At 36.2% G+C, this 20,327-nt stretch overlaps 1 protein-coding gene across 1 annotated transcript in view; it reads right to left on the bottom strand.

Moving 5' to 3' along the window:
- VPS13C (vacuolar protein sorting 13 homolog C (S. cerevisiae)) overlaps nt 1–19,868 on the bottom strand; it is a gene marked incomplete at both ends in the record, with an annotated part of 66,924 nt that extends 47,056 nt beyond the window's left edge. Inside the window, 20 exons of the mRNA XM_010081842.1 lie at nt 15–151; nt 483–597; nt 741–933; nt 2,337–2,479; nt 3,579–3,673; nt 4,261–4,396; nt 5,595–5,657; nt 6,105–6,276; nt 6,942–7,048; nt 7,613–7,740; nt 8,053–8,110; nt 9,437–9,517; nt 10,241–10,300; nt 10,890–10,949; nt 11,807–11,916; nt 14,042–14,107; nt 16,096–16,158; nt 18,560–18,661; nt 18,953–19,048; nt 19,826–19,868. Of these exons, the coding sequence (XP_010080144.1) occupies nt 15–151; nt 483–597; nt 741–933; nt 2,337–2,479; nt 3,579–3,673; nt 4,261–4,396; nt 5,595–5,657; nt 6,105–6,276; nt 6,942–7,048; nt 7,613–7,740; nt 8,053–8,110; nt 9,437–9,517; nt 10,241–10,300; nt 10,890–10,949; nt 11,807–11,916; nt 14,042–14,107; nt 16,096–16,158; nt 18,560–18,661; nt 18,953–19,048; nt 19,826–19,868 (2,028 nt within the window). The remainder of the gene's footprint in view (nt 1–14; nt 152–482; nt 598–740; nt 934–2,336; nt 2,480–3,578; nt 3,674–4,260; nt 4,397–5,594; nt 5,658–6,104; nt 6,277–6,941; nt 7,049–7,612; nt 7,741–8,052; nt 8,111–9,436; nt 9,518–10,240; nt 10,301–10,889; nt 10,950–11,806; nt 11,917–14,041; nt 14,108–16,095; nt 16,159–18,559; nt 18,662–18,952; nt 19,049–19,825) is intronic.
- Between the last annotated feature and the right edge of the window lie 459 nt (nt 19,869–20,327).

The raw sequence follows: 20,327 nt of genomic DNA, 5'->3' as shown, positions 1-20,327 counted from the left end.
GTTAATTTATATACCTGAAATGTACCAAAGTCCAAAATCAGCAAATCTGATTTTTCATGGTAGAAACCCGTCTGTGGAACCACAAGATAGGAAGGTTTCAGATTAATCTTCAAGTCAAGGACTTTCCTCATTTCAATGATACGAACTAATCCTTAAATAAAAAGAAAGGGACGTCAAAATTGAAATGCTACCCACAAGTGAAACATTTGTGCTAGTCAACATATAAAGAGATTCCATCTATCTGAAAGACAATGCATCTTGAGTAAAGATTTACTTTTGTAACGCTCTACTGACTTCTCACTAAACTCAATCCTCCTCCCTACAAAACATCCACTAATCCTCCAGGTCAAAAACTCAAGGAAAAAACCCAATCACACTATTTGTCCAGCAATGAAAACATAAGCAAAGCATTTAGAAAATCATACTGAAACATCTTAAGGCATTCAAGGGTTTGCCTCAGGTGAGATCTGTTATTAGCTCACCTGAAGCAGTTCTTTCCTTGATTTCTTCCAGCTTCATTAATGTGGCTGATGTTAATCTTTCAAGATCCATTCCCTTACTTGTCTGAAAGAATTCTACCATTGCATTTATTGTTCTCTTTTCAAAAAAAAACAAAACAAAACAAACCACAGACAAGAATTACCAATATACACAGAAGTCACTCAGTAAAAACTCAAAAATAGATCTTAACAGAGAAAGGAGAATCAGAAAAAGAGGTGGAAGCTTTGGTTACTACTCACTGCATCATATTTTATTTCCACAGGCTGGGACTCAATAGTAAGACTCTGGTCAGCAGTACTATCCTCTGGGTTAATATTAAACTCTATCTTAAGTAGAGAAGATTTGCTATCCCCTATGGAAGCCACAAGAGATGGTACAATGTTTTCTTGTCTCAGGCCTGTAACATACCAGTTTTCGAGCTTTGCTTCAACCCTAAAGAAGATGAATAGTTAAACACACTTAATGAGAACACAGAACATAGTTCCATCTAGGAAAGACAAAAAGAGAAAGTTTTTGATAAGGTCAAATATGACTAGCTTCACAGGACTAACATACCACGTGGTTCAGAAATTGTTATATTAATGAACTGGAAAAATAACTACGAGGCAAGTTGTTCACAGCAACACAAGGGTGATGTTTTCTTTTTACCTTCTGTTATCTGCAAGGTGGACTGAATATAACTTTCAGCTCAGGTTTATTAAGAGAATGAGTTGCAAGAGAAAAGAAAGGCAAAATATGTTACAGATGAAAAAGAGCAGTTAACTATTAATGTATTGATTTCAAAATCAGTTATGGACTTGTTTTGGTTCAAATGGGTATTCTTTACTGATCAACTTCCCTCACAACAGTGTTAAGCAGTCAGTAGAAAAATGCCTCTGAAAGCAAGCCACGTGAACACCACCGAACCACACAAACTTCATTCGTCCTTAGAAGTACCTACTAGACACAAAACTGATTTCCAAGTCTCGTGTCTCCACTACTGGAATCCCTGACTTTGGGAGGCAATACGGTTTGGGCATAATCAGTGTCACAAGCCTGGCTCCATTGAGATAACCTAATCACGTTTACAGAAACTTAAAATGAACAAAAGTATCTGACCTAGTGTGTCAGTCTTGCCAACTAAATCATATGGCATGCATTTCTGTAAAATATTCTCAAAACTCTTTTTACTTTTGCGCAGCATTCAGGCTGCACTTTTACTATTCCTCAAAACCATTTTCATCAAAAATATTTCAAGAGTCAGCAGCTGAGCTGGTGATCTTATCCATAACGTCACAAGATAAAGGAACTGAAAATGAAAGCATAAGAAGTGCACAGATACACTTCTCAGGCACTGAAAGCCTTATTAATTGGCTGTATAATCCAATAATTTGTGTTCAATATATCTGGTGTGCTCTCTCCTAAAACACAGGAAGGACTCTGTCTCCTACATGTTGGTTCATCTACTACCCATAACACACAGATGTAGTTTTTTGTTTCTGTAGGAAGTAAACAACACGTTCCATAGCTTGGATGGAGTGTGTCAGCAAGACCACTTCACAGTGCTTAGGTATCACTTCCCAAAAGCAATATTCAGCAGGTCAACATCTGGATTCATGAAAGAGATTATTATTATTTATGAAGACTAACAAATACTATTACTTTCTTCATTCCTTTCTATGTTACTCATCAAATTACATGACTGCAACTTTTCAACTTAGTGCAACTGCAAAATGGCCATAAACTCCCAAGCCAATATACAACACAATGCACTATCCAAGAAAAAAAAATGTAAAAACTCGGGGAGGGGAAGAAGGTGTTTCTACAAATAATAATAAAAATACCAGTCCAATTACTTAATGGCTTGTGCTCCTGGGCGCTGTGATATTCTGGTACTTAAATCAATTATCTGTACGTTAAGAGTTTCTGCCACATTCTTGTCTTCTTTAATTGTAAGAGAAGTGCTTAACAGCTTCAGCGTCACAACGTGGGCAACATACTAGTGAGAAGGACAAAGAAAACTGAAATCAGTCATCTTGATACAAATAATTTTTCGGAACTCCTAATTTCAACAAATCTAATGAAATGTGGTATTAAAAGCTATTCCAGTCGACTAAAGTAAGAAACCTATCCCTATGTAGGAAGTGGAGCATAGAGTCTTTACTTTCTTTCAACCCTCATCAATCATTTCTTTAACACAAAATGATGTATTTCAACAAATGCAGAGCAGATATAGTCTGTATCTCTTTTCAGGATTCAGGGAAGTTTTTTTAAAACCGTGAAGGCAAGCATAGCTAAACTACACTCAGAGAGCTAGCACAATCAATAAAATCATCATAAACCCATCAAATAACTACATTTTAGAAGATATTGCATATATGTCTTTGTTGTTCTTGCTGCTGGATGTCATCTCTCAACCTTGTCAAGTCAACGTTTTGGCTTCCTGACACATGTACCATTTTATTACTGTGTCAATCAGCATCTTAAAAAGAATCAAATACTTCCTATTTGAATTTGAAGCCTGCACCTTTCTTCAGAGTACTGAGAGAGATGAAAGCACCTTTACTCTTAATTTGTCCAAATTAAAAAAAAAAAAAAAAAAAAAAAATAAAAAATCATACAGGCTAATTTAGTTTTCACCACAACAGGCAGTAAGAAATAGATGCAATGAAAAAGCTAGCAGGGAATCTTTTTAAATTTACAGTTAGTTTTTTTTATTCTCTTACAAACTGCAAATAAGTATCTATCGTCCAGTTTCTGCTACTTCCAAATCACTCCAGATAAAGGCTGTGCACAAGGCAGAACACCAAAGAAAACACTAGCCATTCTTTGTGTTTACTGAATATTTTTTTAATTATCTTTGTATATTCAACACAGATTTGACTTGCACAGACACACCTTCTACTGCTTATCTCTGCTTATTGTAAACATAACATGCATCAGAAAGGTTTTTTTGTCCAGATGGTTTTCAGTTGTTTTTTTGTTGTGTGGGGTTTTTGGGGTATTTTTGTTGCGAGGCGTTTTTTTTTGTGGGGTTGTTTTTTGTGTTTTTTGTTTTGTTTTGTTTTTTTAAGCCACCCCCCTATGAAGTTGCTTACCTGCTTTGGTAAGGAAAGGTTATGGGAGCTGTCACTATATCCAATAGCAGTAAAAAGCTTAGCTTTCTCTTCTGGTGTCATTAGTTCATCAATAGCTAAAAATCAAAAACCCACAAAAACTTACATTTTAATGAGTAATGACAAGCATTTTTCTTCCCATTTGTTTTCTACTCTCCTCAAGTTTGCTGACACATTTCTTTGATTCTTCATATTACACTAAGTTCCATATTGCAAAATAATTTACGTGAAAGCAGTCTTCGTATATGGCATTACATATGTAGCACAGAAATCAATATAATTCATATTACAAGAGCACCCATAATCCCCAATGATGAAAACAGCTTTGAGAGTACTATTAGAACAAATCTGTGGTCTGGACAGCAAATCATGAGAACACAGTATTCCAGTCGTTGCCTATTAAACCACAGCTATAAGCTTGATGCTATTCTCCTTACCAAGCTTCTGAAATGCTTATGGCCTTTTCAGACGCATGCCTTTATTGCCAGCTCAATATTCATTAACAGTAAATAATACCATAAATGGATCAATACCACACCACACTGTTTATGCCATATTCTCTCCTTCTGCACAGTAGGAAGCAGAACATACTATAACTGTCTGCTTAATCTATATAACAACTTAAAGTCTTTATAGAAGTTAGTGCATTACAGTCTACACCTACTTTCAGGAACAGGTGATTCTTCATCTTCCTTTTTCCTAGATTCTCTTTTACCCCAGAAACCACCAAACCATCCTCCACTTTTTTTTTCTGCTTCAGTAGTTTTCTTCTTCAGTAGTTTTTGTCCTGATCTTATTGTCTACAAACCAGACAGTAAAACACACAATTAATAGAATTACTACATATTTTGTTTTTCTGTGAATAATGCATGTATGTATGCATGCACGTTGAACAGACATTTAGCTGATGGACAGCAACACCACCCCACAAGGGATTTAGGAGCACTTTGACTCGCCAGACAGAAGCAGAAAGAGGATCGGGGGGGGCGGGGGTGGGGCGCACATGCGTGTGTGTGTGTGGAAACAAGCATGTGTTACTTTGGACAGCTTTTTTCTACATATTTCACTAGCATTTGGACTACAAAAATGCATGAACCACATGAAAAGACCACATTTAAGAGAATAAAAGAAGCAATTACATTCCTTAAATCTAGTAGTGACAAACCTGAGGACTGATCCTGTACCATTACATGTATTTTAAACTTTTAATTTGTACTTAGGCTTTCACTTCGCATTTTAAAAATCAAGGTCTGACCACAAACATCTCAAAAATAAGAAATATCATTATTATTTTCTCATCTTCATTTTACATTTCAGATGTGTAGACAAACACTGAGGCTACAAGGAAGTGAACAGTAATTATATGATGCAAATAAAGAGGTTAATTTCCATATTAAGAAAATAGCTGAGTAGCATGCTTCTCACAAGACAAGTATTCTGAGCTTGCCCTCAATGTGCTAGGTGTTTTTGATCTTAACTGCAGATATAGCACTCTTCACAATGTTATACCATGCAACTCCTTGTTAAGTGTCACAAATTTGTTCAAAAATAAAATGTAGCTAGAAACTTCATCTACCTTTTAACAATTCTCTATGAGTTGTCTTTTAATTAGAGTAGCTGTCCCCTAAAAAGAGAGTATCTAAAGGTGTAGGTAGGATGGGAACAGCTGTACGTGTTTGGTCTTGAAGAGCTATAGAACCAGTCTTGAAATAACGGAAGTCAAAGGAAGAAAAGAATCATTAAATCATTACCTTTAGACAATTGCCTGAATGGTACAAAGTGGGGAGCAGTTAACACTGTGCACATACACTGGTAGGTTTTTGGAACTGGCTTCCAGTTTGGAGATTGAGTTACTCTTGTCCTGGAAGCATAAGAAACTTGCCTTCCCATCTAACTACCCTATCATACTCATCAGCACAAATTTTTTCAAGACACTGTCATGACAAAACCATCCTATTTGAAGTGTTACAATATTATTCAACAAAAATTATTTCTTACCTCAACTTGTGCTTGTTGTCTTGCTAAGACTATATTGAAGACATCAAGTTTTCTTTCTAGGTCCTGTAAAAACGTATGATGAAATCATTTGCCTCTGTAACACATTTAGGAAAGGCTCACCATTACAATTTCTCTATCAGTTCCTTCATATTTACACTCCAATTCTTTCTAGACCTGCTCCTTTCTTTCAAGGGTATACCCCCTCAAGAATTTCACCAGAAGATGAAACCCTATGTTAGGCAGTCTTTTTTTTTTTAAAATAGATCAATCTTGCACTTCATTAGATGTAACCAAATTCATCAATCTGCAACCAAAAAGGGTTTATTTAAATGTCTCTTTACTAATATTTTCTTTCTTTCCACAATAGGTTAAACTGAACTTCAGATTAAAATTGTACTTCCACAGAACTCTTGTGCTATTGTAAAACCACCAACCTTGACTACCATCATTTAAAGAATTATTTCATAAAGGCTTCAAAACATACTTTCTCCAAAGAGAAAAAACACATACCTGAATTTGCCTCTGTGTTTCTTCTGACAGTTTACTCTGTGTCAGCTTGTTCTTGTACACGTTTTTGTAACTCTTCAGAAGCTGCCTATGTTGTTTTATGTTATTCCATGACCACATTCGAGTATGCCTTTTGATGTGAACTTCAAGAACACTGTTACCTGCATATTGCCACCTACAATAATTCCACACTTATGAGCAACTTCCCATTTCATTTATGCATTACAACTTCAAAGTTCAGAGGTAGGTCACTAATATGCAAACACTTGGTTTACCACTTGTCATTTGAGTAACTTCGTTTATAAAAATTTTAATACTTTCAACATCACTTCTGAAAAGTGGACTGAAGGATTATAATTAATGCCTGAAGAACTATAAATTTACATTCTTTAATGACTTCTGCATGTTTGCAAATTTGGGCTGTAACAGCACTAAGCACACTTAAGCATTTTGATAATCAGCATCAGTTAGTACTTAGAAAAAAAATCCACAGAAACATATCAGCTCAATACTTTAAAAATTACAGTTGACATAACATACTTCTGACATTTTTTTCCTTTAGTCTTTCTAAAATTATATTCTAACCTCTAGAGAGAAGACAGGCATTTTGTTCAGAGATTTTGGGGACCAGGGTTAGCTTTGCAAGTCAGATTTTCATCACTTGGTTCTTTCACATGTTCTCTTCTGCAAGTCTTTTCTACTTGGCTTGGCAAAGCTCTGTGCAAGTCATAATGATGTATGAGATCTAGTTTTAAAACTACGTTTAACCACAAAGGAGAATTAAGAGACTGGAGAGGACTCCAGCACCTCCCGAACAGTGCACGAATGTACACAGCTTACCATTGTCTGGCATTTTTATGGAGAGCTACATCTGGCCTAAATCTTCTGTACGGTGCATTGCGAACCATGTAATCTATGGACTCCAGAAGGTCTATCATGCTGAGGTACTAAACACAGAAAAACAAGTTTCTTAGCAGAGATTCAGATTTTGTTGCACACAGTGCTTAAAGGACATGTATATCAAGGTCTTCAGTATTCCCCACACTATACAGAAATTTAAGCCTATGCATTTTCATTACTATGTAACATTAAATTAACTATACCCATTGCTTTCAAAGGACACTACCATACAAACTTCTGGTTTCCTAGAAGAACAAAAACAATTTGTATTTCTGTTAGCCTGCTCAGCACAAAGTCTCAGGCTTTCTCAAACCAACTGTGTTCTCTTCATTTGTCAATAGCCAGATTCCCTAATTTTAGAACTGCCTTTGCATTAGTTAACCTTATTGGTACACAGATAACAGGGTCAGATGGTCAGGATCTAGCGCCAGCAAGTGACCGTTACAGAAAGGGAAAATGATCCTACACTTTTCCCAGAGTTACTGCTAAACAGTTCAGACAGTCTACTTGCACATAAGCAGAAAATTCCCAAAGAAGGTTTTCCAACAAAAAAATCCTACAGTTCACCACAAACTCTGAAACAAATGATAAGAGATACCAAGCCAACTTACCTGTGGCTTAGTTAATTCAACTACAATTCTCTGTACTTCTACATTACAATCAAGCTTGGGAGTTTTTAGTTCTAATTCTGCATATGGGTTGATGTATAGTCTTGCAGAGGCTGATACTGGTCTAAAAACTTAGAGAAAAAAATGAGATTACGTTTACAATTAAAGTATGGGAAGTGATCTTACTTTTTTCCACTGCCTGATATATTGACCACTTTGTACTTATAATGCGTATGCTCAAGACCCACAGAATCAAGATGCAATTCTTACCAAAAACTGATAGCCCAGCAGTAGTCAAAAAGCATACAAGCTCTCATATGTTCTATTATGTTTATATTTTTGTAAAATAAAGTTAGTATGGCCATGCCTGCATGATCAGGTCAGGCTGCTGTATACCTCCATGCTCAGAACAGTTTATACTGACTCATTGCTAGCTTACTTACTGTACTGGTAGTCTTGAGGCTGGCTACCACCACGTGGAATTCCTCTTTTCAACTGTTCCTGTAAAGGAATATGATACTGGCTAACAATTGCTGGAGAGCATTACTTGTTTACAGTTCTCTAAGCTTTCAGTAGACCAACTTGTATTTTGCAAGGGCCTCCTCCCCCTAAATGTGAAAGCTAATATAGCACAAGCACTTAATAGTGAAGGGTTTGAATAAACCAGTTTAAAAAGAATTCTAAGTTTCTCATATCAAGTGGAAGGTTAGTACAGTATTTATTCAACTTTTGTCTACATCTTGCAATCACAACTGTGTGTTAATTTAGAAACGTATAGCTCATGTGTACACTCAAACATGTAGCACAGTACATCAGGCACTTGTATTTAAACTCCTTAGAGGTACCAGGAGTACCTACTCACATTCTACCCTTCTTCAGTTTTAGCATATAAGGAAGCCACTTGAGCCTTCTGGTATTTTGCAGGTACGAGAGGAATTAAAAACAGAAAGAAGTCAAGAAAATAACAGAACAGCCCAAGAGGCCTGAGAAATTTCATGGTAGAAGAGAGTCTTAAATAAAAATGAGATCTGTCTGACACTATAATTCTTTGGCAATTTATTGAGAATGCTATATTCACACCAAAACATTTTATCTAGTTTCAGAATCGCAATGGCACAATCGGTTGAAGCAGGAGGCCTGCTTGTAGGAAGATGTAGATACTAGCTATTACATGAAGGCTGATTATAAAATATAATGAGAACAAGCACTTAAAGACCATCAATGTTAAGAGTTGTTTTTACAAGGAAAATACTTTCTAACTACAAATTTCTTCCACTTACCTACCTACCTAAGCTTTGGTTTACTAAAAAGCAAAAAAACTCTTCTGTTTTAACATCTTGTTCTTCTACCTGGCTTCACTCCATTGGTTCATTTCAGCCACGCAGCTTAGGTAACCTGGATAACATGTGACAGGAGTTCCTGTCCTGATAAAGATCTAATATTCTGATTTTTTTATTAATTCTATGCTCATTTACTATTTCAATATTGCCTTTTTCATTACAGTAGTGACATAAGAGCTCACATAGCCTGGATATTTAGTAAATAGTACTGGGCAGCAGCATTAAATCAAGATGAATATGCCGGTAGAACATGATTTTACAGACACAGTTTCTGACCATTTCTAAAACCTACAGGGGTTGATAATATAGGAAGTTCACAAAAAAAATATTAGCTATGAATGGTGCAATGGACTAACATACAACCCTGGTATCAGAATACTGTTGACTGTAGGTTTGAGGAGCGGGGTGGAAATGAGTACAGTATAGTTTTGAATACTACAACAGCTATAAAATATGGTACTGTTTTGTGCATTCTCTTTGACATTACCAGTATTTGTTCACGGGAGCCATGATAGTACATTTTGCTGTGTACGTTCCAATAAGCACTGAGGCTGTCCAGGCACAAAAGCTGCACAGGAAAGAAAACATTTAACAGATTCCACACTCAGTATCCAACCCACTCTATGAACTTAGCTTTCCAAGAAAACAAATGAAAGCAAAATATACAGCAAATCCACTGTTAACAGAGATGTGTTTAATCTTATAATACTATTTTTGAAGTGACAACTGAATTGCTAAAAAGCAAGTTCTAAAAGCACACAAGTTCATGCACATCTGTTAAATATGACTCTGGACTGCAGGGGCAAGGGTGCACAAAGTCAACATTTGGCCTAATAAAGAAGCCAGGACTATTAAACACTTTTTATACTGTTCCTATAATTTCTTAGGTCTTTGCATCCTCCTTTCAGCATGGCTTTCGGGGACAGGGAAAACAGAGAGACTGCTTAGCAACCAGAATCCCAATGACATTAGGCATACAAACTAGAGTAGGAAAAAGCAATTCGACAACCTATTGGAAATCATAGTCACCATGCAGACTTGCTGTACAATGCATTTAATGAGGGGATTAGTGTTTGCATTTAAGGGGAATTATTTAAACCATGGAGTTTAAAGTTATGCCTCAAATCCAGTTATTTGTGCTCTACTTCTGTTTAAACATGCAGCAAAATTACGAAAATGGGAGAATTTGCAAAACAAACTATTTTTTCCAGTTTTTATTTAGAACTCCAGATTATTTCTCTCCAAGATCAGCTGCTCTCTCTACTTGTGTAAAAAAAAAAAAATACATTACCTTGTATATTATTTTTGCAGCTTCATTCAGAATAGAAGGTGTCCATTTCTCATTTGTTGTCTAAAAGTTCAAAGTGATAAAAGTCATGCTGTGCATCTTATTTAACACATTTGTGGTTTTACTCCATACTTTAAAGCACAGAAAGCATCATTTTGGTGCTACCTTATTACAGAAGCCTGTTTCTCTAGACTGCATACACATAAGTAAAAATCCAATATAAAATCTGTCCATTCATTTTGATTTTCAACTCCTTATCCTGCCCCTAAACAAGGGTTAGCTGACATTTTCTTCCCTCATTTCTCAAAAGGGCTGGCAAAATGCCACATTCTTTATCATCATGATGTAATGTTTGCCCTAATTTATTTATTAGGCCTGGAAATAAGCTGCCCTATGAAAGTAAACATATTCAGTTTTAAAGATCACTTGGATCATAAGAACAAACCACTAGTCTCAAAGTGTGACGTTCCTCAATCATCTTCCTTTTTGCTTGCACAAGCATCAAGTACTGTTTGCATAAATAAAAGATTGTCTTCGCTTCCATCCATACACATGCTTTCATTATATTGTCTTAATACATTATTCTTCCTCTCTGCTACTCCAAAGACAAGTAAATCGAAAATATAAGAACATGCACAAACAAACACATTACCAGTAAACTAAGCTCGCCCAACGTCATTCCCAAGGATATCGGACACTGAGGATCTGTGATCTACAAAACCAGAAAAGTAACATCTATTAATTTCTCTGGCTGCAATCAGAGATGCATCATTTAATTAAAGTTGACCGAAATCCTGAGCTGTTTTGAGGATCTTCCTTTGTTTAATTATTCTAGCTGAAGTATTCTTGGAACTCCCTAAGTTGGGCCAAAACTAATACAGCTGTAGGGCAAGGACTGAGGACTTCAATTCAAGCTGAAAATTTCCTTTTGGCTTCTAAAAATCTTCATACAGGAAAGAACTAAGAACTACAGAGTACCAAATCTCAGTCAGCTATACCATTTTGACTTCTATTCCTCCCGCCGTTTTAAATGTGGTGCCTCTGAAAATAGTCCCAAAATAGGTTTCAGAAATACTCTATATCCAATGATTTTCTTTTACATTCAGTTACCTCATCACAAACTCCTTTATCATTTTCTTAAAGGGAGATGGAAGCAGGCTAGAATAACACCAGTTTGGTTCATATAAACATTCTCAATTATAAATTAAGTGTCTTCAACTATTTGCCTTCTGACTCATCCGTAACCCCACCAGTTTCTGCCATTCTGGACTTTACCCAGGAAAAAAATTCTGTACATCAGCTGCACGCACTAACATATGACAAACAGCCACCATCCACATTTAGTGAGCAAGGCACCACTGGAAAAGGTGAAAGAGACAATATCTGTTCCACATATCCAAAATATTTCTGGCTTTCAGTCATATCTGGGGTACTTTATTTGAAAAGGTGCAGAAGAAATCACAGCAACTTTTTCAAGGTAGCAGGTAACAGTTCCTCTCTATGGACTAGACAATCACGGCTGCACTGGAGCCCAATTTAAAATGAAGATAATAAGCTCCACATACTTACATCATCTTCATATTTAACATGAATGCCTGTGATTTTGACTTGCACATTTTTTATAACTTGAGTTGCAAGCTTTTCTAAGAAAGTATCTTTCTTCTCCTCCTTTGGTTTGTCTAAACAATAAAAAAAGACAGCATTCAGTGTAGTAGTTGCATATTGAGTTTAATCACACCAACAGCTACACTAAACTTAATGTTTATTCTAACTTTAATACTTACCATTTTAAGTTTTTGCTTATTTAGATTACATATTTGCATTTTCTTCCTTTTCCATTCATCCATATTCAGAAGACATGATGTACACAACACAACCATAAGAAAATTTAATGTCTGTTTGAAACTGTTTCAAAACAGTTTAGCTTACAGCTAGTTCTTGTTTAATACAGTTCTCCTCACTCCTTCTGAGGTAAAAGGTTCTCTCTTAAGAGAGTCCCTCAGCAATTAACTAGGGGTTTCAACAAGGAAATAGGTAAGATGGTATAATTTCACACAAAATAACCTTGAATAACTAGGTGAAGATGATACTCGCACAAGAGTCCAGTCCACTAGAGTCTTTCATACAACACTGCCTGAGAAAGATAAAAAGCTGGCAAACCCATAAGTGAAAACAGTTACTCTGAAATATTCCATTTCTTCCATACTGGACTTACACTGTGACCATTTAAGCTAGGTCCCTATCAGACTTTGCTATGCCACGTAGTGATACTTGAACTTACGCTGAACAAGGCAGGGTGGCAGAAGTTGCATATCCACCGAAGATCAGCCTTCCACCCAAGACAGAGGTATGCATGCCAAGGTAAGGGGGAATGTTTACAACCCCTCACTATTTAATGACATAACTCTAAATATATTACCTCAGGCTGAGCATCTTAACATTTTACCTAAAATATGGCTAGATCAGACACTTGTTCTCTAGCTATCTTTACAGGCTACCTTGTCTTGTTCAGTAGCCACCTTACAAAGCGGCTATCCCAGCGAATGCCACTCATCAGCCTGCCAAGCTTGTACATTCTTGTTTGAAATGCTCCAGATAGCTCAAGTTGAAGAATCAGTCATGGCTATCCAAGTAGAGAGAAATAAGGACTACAGGTTCTGACTAGGTGTAGAGTTGCACTCCAAGTTTGACTTCTGCGCTTACCTAATTGTTTGTAACTTTTTAAAAACGCAGTGCATGGTGAACATCACAGATACATAACTTTGTACACCTTGCTATAAAAATTAGGATTTTTTTTTTTAAGCTCTAAGAGAGGTTCAGGAGATTCCTTTAGAAATGAAAAGACTTCACTATTGAACATAATATAATACTGTTTTAGTCAAGGGAGCATTTGATATAAAGTAAAAAAATTAGTCAGGAACTCAGAAGAAACCAAAACATTACACCACTTCTACATGCAACTCCTTTGTCACAACTCCCATTCCCTATTAACAGAAACCAACATAATACTGATAAATAAAAGGGCAGAAGTACTTATCAAAACTTCATTAACTTCAAGTGCAAGCTGGCAAGCCATTAGCATTTTTCCAGCAAGATGCAGCTACCAGTAGCAATAAAAGTTTGATACCTTACAAAGCTTATCTAGGGTCCCCGAAGTTTTTACTCCAATTACCAGTCTATGCTGCAGCTTCCTCCAAGATCAAACAATGTAACAATACAACCACACAGGATATGGTAACCCATTCTTAGTCACATGCTAATACTGAAAATCTGCATGGTTTGGTACTTACGGACAATGATTTTCCTCTTGGGGAAAAACATAAATTTCATTGCTGTCAAAATATCAGTCATAACACTACGCTAGCTATTTAGAACAGAAGCTAAAAGGTGCTCACGAAGACTGTTTACTGCTATATCATCAGGATGGTATCAGATTTACTTTACATAGCTGTTACTGGAATATTACAAAAATTAGATGAATTCTCTTCCACCTGCAGTTTCTCCAACAGCCACAGTGAAGTGTGACAGCCTACCAAACGCGTACATTTGTTGGAAATGCGACAGATAGTTCAAGTTGAAGAACAAGTGCAGCTACCCAAGCAGAGAGAAACAAGGACTCTCTTCAGTCTTTCTGGATCCAGAGAACAGATAAACAGAAAAGAAAAGCTCTCTCCAATTACATCCTCTCTTTCAAACAGGAGAAAAAAAGGTATCAGTGGATGCATATCCAAGACTAAGAAAATCTAACCCAAACAGAAAGTAAAAAAAAAATCTTTAAAGTTAAAAGCCATAACTTGTACCCACCTTTAGAGTGATCACGACCTTTAAAGGGTCTCTTAAAGTGCTTTTTATACTTTTTACGCTTACGTCCTTTTTCAGTGCAAGCAATTTTTTGGGAAAAGGATAAAATTCAAGTTAGTAAAGCAGAAATGTAAGAAAGCATAGGAAAAGATGGAAGCAAGTTTAGCTTGTCTTAAAACAATGCCTTAGTAAGGTCTCACTAAAAGCTTTTAAAGAATTGCAGATCTGTTAAGGAAGCAATCAGCTACTTCTCATAGCACAGAGCCTTATTCTTTATAATTTATGTATACCTAAATTCACTTTCAGGGGAGCAAATGAAGCCTGTTTGTTTGGTTTTTGATTTATTTTGGTTTTGTTGTTTGTTTGTTTCAAAAAAGTCACTCAAGTCCAAAGCCCAAGTAAAGTAAGCAGCCAGTAAAAACTTTAGCTTAAGTATTCAAATTTCTACTGGATCAATGGTCCTGCCAATTTTAAGGTCAAGACATGGAATTCAACTTTCATATAGTTCTTACGTAACATCTCGAGAGTTCGAGGAATTACAAATAATCACCAGGCTTCTCAGCAAATACATACCCAGACATCTTCATGAGTGCATTCCAAAACATAACTCCAGATCACTTACGTACAAAAGAGAGCTAAAAACTGAGCCATGATTCCTTATTAGAAACCCTGGTGAAAAAGTTTTCCTGTAATCCAAGTGCTTTTTTTATAAGCTCAGGCAAAGGTATAATTGTCTTAACTGAACAGTTAATAATATACACATGGGGTAAAAAAAAAGTGGAAATTGAAATCCAGAAGAGGCTTCTACCATACAAGGGTATAACTTCCAAGCTAAGATATTTGAGATGTGGAAACCCAAAGAGCATTTTTCAATGATTCTTATGCTAATCAATGCTTTGGTATGAAAGCAATCTGAAAGAAAAATACCAGTAACTACAAAAAAAATGCATACAAAAATGATGACTCTTTAAAAGCTTCACATGAAATTAAATTCTATTATTTACACACAAATGATGACCCACACAATCACATACATTTTATTTATTAAATTCATGTTCATATTTTTTCCACATTTCTAAAGAAAACCAGTTTGGTGAGTTGCATTGTTTCTTTCCCCTCTCTGGCCACATAAGGGAAAAGAACTGTGCAAAAGGGCTGCCTGTGCTTAACTTTAAGAGGTTGCAGCATGCGAAGGGTGTATCCCACTAAAGTAAGAAGGAAGCAAGTGCAGCTGTGTATTTAACTCTGGGGAATAACTTTATTTGTATGTAATTTGCATCGTTGTTCAAATACAGGAAGAGAAAATACCTGCCAAGATTTCAACCCGTCTTGCAGGTAAGGCAATCACCCTACAAGTAACAAAATGAAAAAACTATGCCAAATAGAAACAATGTTTTCTTTTGGATCCTTCAGTACAAGTAATCCTCCATAAATTATATTTTAAAAAGCAGCTTCCTTCACTTACTGTTGAATTAATAGTTCTCAGACTTCACTACCATGTACGACAAAACTAAAACAATTTTCCTCTTGATTACCCACATCCATTACTATGGAGAAACTGAATGTATGATTTTAAGTTAATTCTAAACCTGCGCTCAGATAAAAGCCCATTAAGTAATTTTAGCTAAGAATAACTTTCTGAAAAGCATGTTAAATGCCTTCAACCTGCTATGGTTCACTTTGCCTGTCCACAGTTTCAAGACAGCCTGAACTTCTTAAGCCCAGACACTAAGTAAGGGCAATTAACCTGTATTCTCCAAACACCTGGAAATAGTGTTTTAAAGCTACAATAGAATGTTGTCAGCATTTTATAACATTCTTGAGCTCGACGTGGCTGATGGAAATCTTCGTAAATGGTCTCTTAATCTTCTTGAACAGCCACTCAACTAAGACAGGACTACCCATTGCAAGTTTCCACTTGAATCCACAGTCATTATAATCTTATTTCTAGAACCATCAATATGTGGATGCTCACCAAACAAGTATTGTTTTCTTCTTTTAAAAAGGTAAGCTGCATACCTATCATGCATGTGCAAAATGTAACCATGCATACCCACCAGGCTTTGTGTCCTTGTAAATCAGACTCTCCAACCCATACAAGGAATCTTGTGAGTGAGTGCCTTGGTCCACATTGCAGCAAATAACCAAAAAAATGCATTTTGTTTAAAAAAAAGGAAATCAGCTCCTGATTTAATGTTAAGTTTATAAAATTCATATTACACATTAGTATTTCCATTATAGTATCCAACAGCCAGAGTCACTTAAGAATGTCTAGTTTCTAACATCATCTACATAGACATTTTACTTATAACCACCAAAAGACAAGAGCTGCAAGCTTTGGTATCCATATATGTGCTTTGATACTGATAGATTTTAATAGCTTAGAAAACAGAAAACTGTTTTGTCAGCTTGTGTCAGCAGAGCTTGTTATCACTTCCCCATCACACTACACAAACCATGCACTGCCGCGACTCATTTGAATAGCACGCCTAAAGAACATACCCAGGACTGCTTACGCTGAGAGGCTCTTAAATGCAAGTACTGAGACATTACGGTGAGTATTAGTCAGAAAAGCAAATACAGATGAGAATTCATGGACTCTGATAACTTTCTATTCAAGATATTTTCTAGATTTTCGGCACCTACGATGTGCTCTTAAAAGCCTACAGAAAGAGCTGAATTTCTTACTAGTTTAATGGTACAACAGAGCAACTTGGGCTCTCAGACTTCTGTACCTAGCCAAAGCAAGGGATCTGCTCACGCAAGAACAATACAAGTCCTCCTGAGTATAATATTCTGGTACAACACCAGAAACACAAATAGCTACTACTGAGATACAATCACAGAATCAGAGAATATCTCCAGTTGGAAGGGACCCAAAAGGATCACGCTGCAATACGACTGAGAGGAAAACTACCGTTTAAAATAATTCAACTTGAATGTTTGTCTAGATTTTCCTTCACAAGGCTGAAAGTTTTAAAACTGCAAAACATGCCTAATTCTAGTTCTTAGGAGTTGAGCTACAGAGGTATAATTTTTTTTTCAAAAAGATTACAAATGCTGGATGTTTCAAAATCCTTTCAAAAAAAAAAAAGGCTACTGTCACAGGTGCACACTCACTCCTATCTATACGAAGTTCCAGAACCGGAATTCCTCAAGCAGCACCCATTAGGTTAAATTCTTCTTGTTATATTATCCCTTCATCCCCTTGCTACTGGTGCAAAGAATAACAGCTGAAACACTGCTGCTTTACAACATACAAGTCCTGAGTAACCAAGGTTAAACCTCTATGAACACTCCTTTGCCCCAGTATGACGTAATGTCTCCAAAATTCATTCACTTAAGTTGTCTTAGGTCTCATACAGTTTCTGGCATATTAAAGACAAGAAATAAAGCAAGGCTTCTTTCTTCACTATAAACGGACTGCCAGATTGCCGTTTGAAGCAAACTGCAAGTGTACATCTCAAACAAGCCAAACAGGAACAAGGCAGTAGAGAGGCCTGGAACTGGAAAACTAAATAAGAAAAGATATTACAATCAAACTATCTTTTTCCAAGTGTTCTAAGTATCACTTCATTTTCAGTAACTTTTCCAATGCAAATGACTTCCAGTATTACAGGTATCCTAGAGATGTGTCTTAAGAACCACTACACCGCACAGCAAACAGGTCTCACTTCAGACAAAAACTTCAGTTAATAACTTTTTACTCTACCATATGTCATTACCTGTCATTGGTTCTCAGCTTGGTTTCTGTCCAGACAAGCCTAATTTATACCACAATTTCGTTAAAGATATTCATTACAACAAAAAAATAACCAAACAAAAAATGACAAATCAGATTAACTGGGCTGCAATGATCAATTATTTTAACCTGTAATTGAAAGTTTAAAAGTTTTAATGACCTAGATCAAAAGTTTAAATAAAGTTTCTTATGTTCGTGTTCAATTCTTTTCTTGTGTCACAAATTATTTCCTGCTCAAGTGTCATTTCTCAAACCAGTCAAAATGCAGTACATAATAAAAGGACAGCTGAGACCGAAATGAAAGCATTACTGTTTAAGCAAAAATTCACAAACCTTACCACTCCCCTTAAAAAGTTTCCCTTAAGCAAAGAACAACCTGTCACATGCACCTCTACGACACATTACTAAACATCTATTACTGAAGCTCTAAAGCAAGATAGAAACTGAATTGCATGAGGCAAATGTTGCTATCTTTGGTCCTGTTCCTCCAGAGCTTTAAGAAGAAGGGGGGGGAAAAAAAAAAAGGAAACAGACATACCAGATTATCAAATTCCCAATTTCCAATGGAAGCTAGCTGGATACAGGTATGGTAAACAAAACAAATAACATTTCTTTCAAGCTTTAGAGGAAAATGGCTTTTCAGAGCACTGCAGTAAGATTAGCTAGACATTTGAAAAAACAAAATTTACTAAGTCAAACACAAAACAGGAGTCTTCTTTCATAGCAGTTTAAGTCCTCAAATTCCAATGGAGATTTGTATTATTATTATTACTCAGTACCTTTTTCTGCCGCTTTCTGCAAGGCTTCCTCAATTCTTGCCAGTTCCTTTTGTTTATTATCCTGCAAGTATTTTTCTTCCTTCTCTGCATCATATTTAATGCCTGTAAGCCAAGTTGGACAGCTTTAATCCTAAATTTCAAGTTATATAAATGCATAATCAAGCAATGCACACCACATTCACCATTACGTTACAGAACACTTTGTTGGAGATAAAGGCTATTCTAGGTATAATTGCTGAAAGCTGCATCCAGTCTCTGAAATTGCTATTTTTACATAGTAGGAAACAAAACACTGCAGATGAAACTTGGCTGTTGAACTGAACTTGGAATGCATACAATCAAGGATTTCCATAAAAGCAACTACTATTCAACTGTGTTGAAGAGTCTACATACTTGCCCCAGGAACTACTAGAAGATACAAGCCTTCTAGAGTTGCAACAACTGCCTCGCCATAGAGATTCTTCCAAGGAATCTTCAGGGTAAGTTTATCTAAAGAAAGAAGACACAGTTACATCAAAACAAAAATCCACGCTGCACTTAGTTCAAACAACATCTCAGGCTTCAAAGAGCATTAGCCCTGTGTGTTGATGTCCTAAATGCCTTAGAAGATAAGGAGAAACCATATGGGCCTAAACGTTTTTTAAAGCCCTTGAAGTGATACAATACATGCAGAGAAAATATAACCCATAGATTTAAGCAAGAAGACGGAGTCTGAGTCAGAAGACTTCAGATCAAAACATGAGATCTCGACTGGAGTGCAATTCACTGGGATGAACATGATTTCCCCAGGGAAGCAGAAGAAATACAACAGGCATGCATCTCCAACAAATGTTTCATGGTAAAAAGCAATGCTGATCACCAGGGAAAGGAATTTAAAAAAAAAAACAAACAAAGCACATATATCTAAGAGTTTCTAAACCCTTGGCATGTTTGCCAGTTTCAGGAATCTTACTTAAATTCTTCATATTCCTAACCTGCCCTTTAAAGAGGACATTCTGCCTGTATTAAACAGCCCCTTCCTCATCCATGTATCTCTCAGGCATGTTTTCCATACCAGCCTGTTAAGTTACACCAACAGGGCTTCCCAGATAACATGTGATGATTTACCCAGGACAGTCACATTAGACTTCTATGCTAGTTTCAACAGCGAGGACAATTAGAGAGATCACTTTAAAAAGCTTGATAAAAGAAATTCAGAGGCAGGACTGACGTTAAGGCCCGTACTAATATTTCCATTTCAATACTTACATTGAAACAAAAACTTACCTATCTGACCAACTTTTACTCTAAAAGGTACATCCAGTTCACTCTACAGAGGAAAAAAAAATAAAGTACCAAACAATTGCATGTATTTTAAAGATAAGACAGTTTACAAAGCAAAATTATTACCTTTACTTCTGCTAAAATTATTTTCCCAGAACTGAAGTTCCACAACAGAAACAAGCCCTCCATATGACAGATACAATTATTTAGCAATACTCACGTGAACTCAGGAACCCATAAATGTGGTTAGACTTGCAGAAATCCTTAAAACAAAGCATTTACACATTGCTGGCAATTCCCTCCTACAAGTACAATAAGGCCTCACTCCAAAGGTTACTGAAAAGTAACATTTTATCTACACAGAAGAATTCCACTTTAAACTTTTATTAATTTGCCACATAGGTCTTTTCTTTTTGATAACAGCATTTAGTATTTACAAATACATAAAAAGCCTCACTAACAATACCAAGAAGTTCTTCGCAAAAATGCCTGCCAAACATCAAGA

The sequence above is a fragment of the Pterocles gutturalis genome, unplaced genomic scaffold (genome assembly GCF_000699245.1).
Source record: "Pterocles gutturalis isolate BGI_N339 unplaced genomic scaffold, ASM69924v1 scaffold2259, whole genome shotgun sequence".
Classification (NCBI taxonomy): domain Eukaryota; kingdom Metazoa; phylum Chordata; class Aves; order Pterocliformes; family Pteroclidae; genus Pterocles; species Pterocles gutturalis.
Note: the sequence above shows the minus strand (reverse complement) of the source record. Positions and strands in the feature narration are given on the sequence as shown.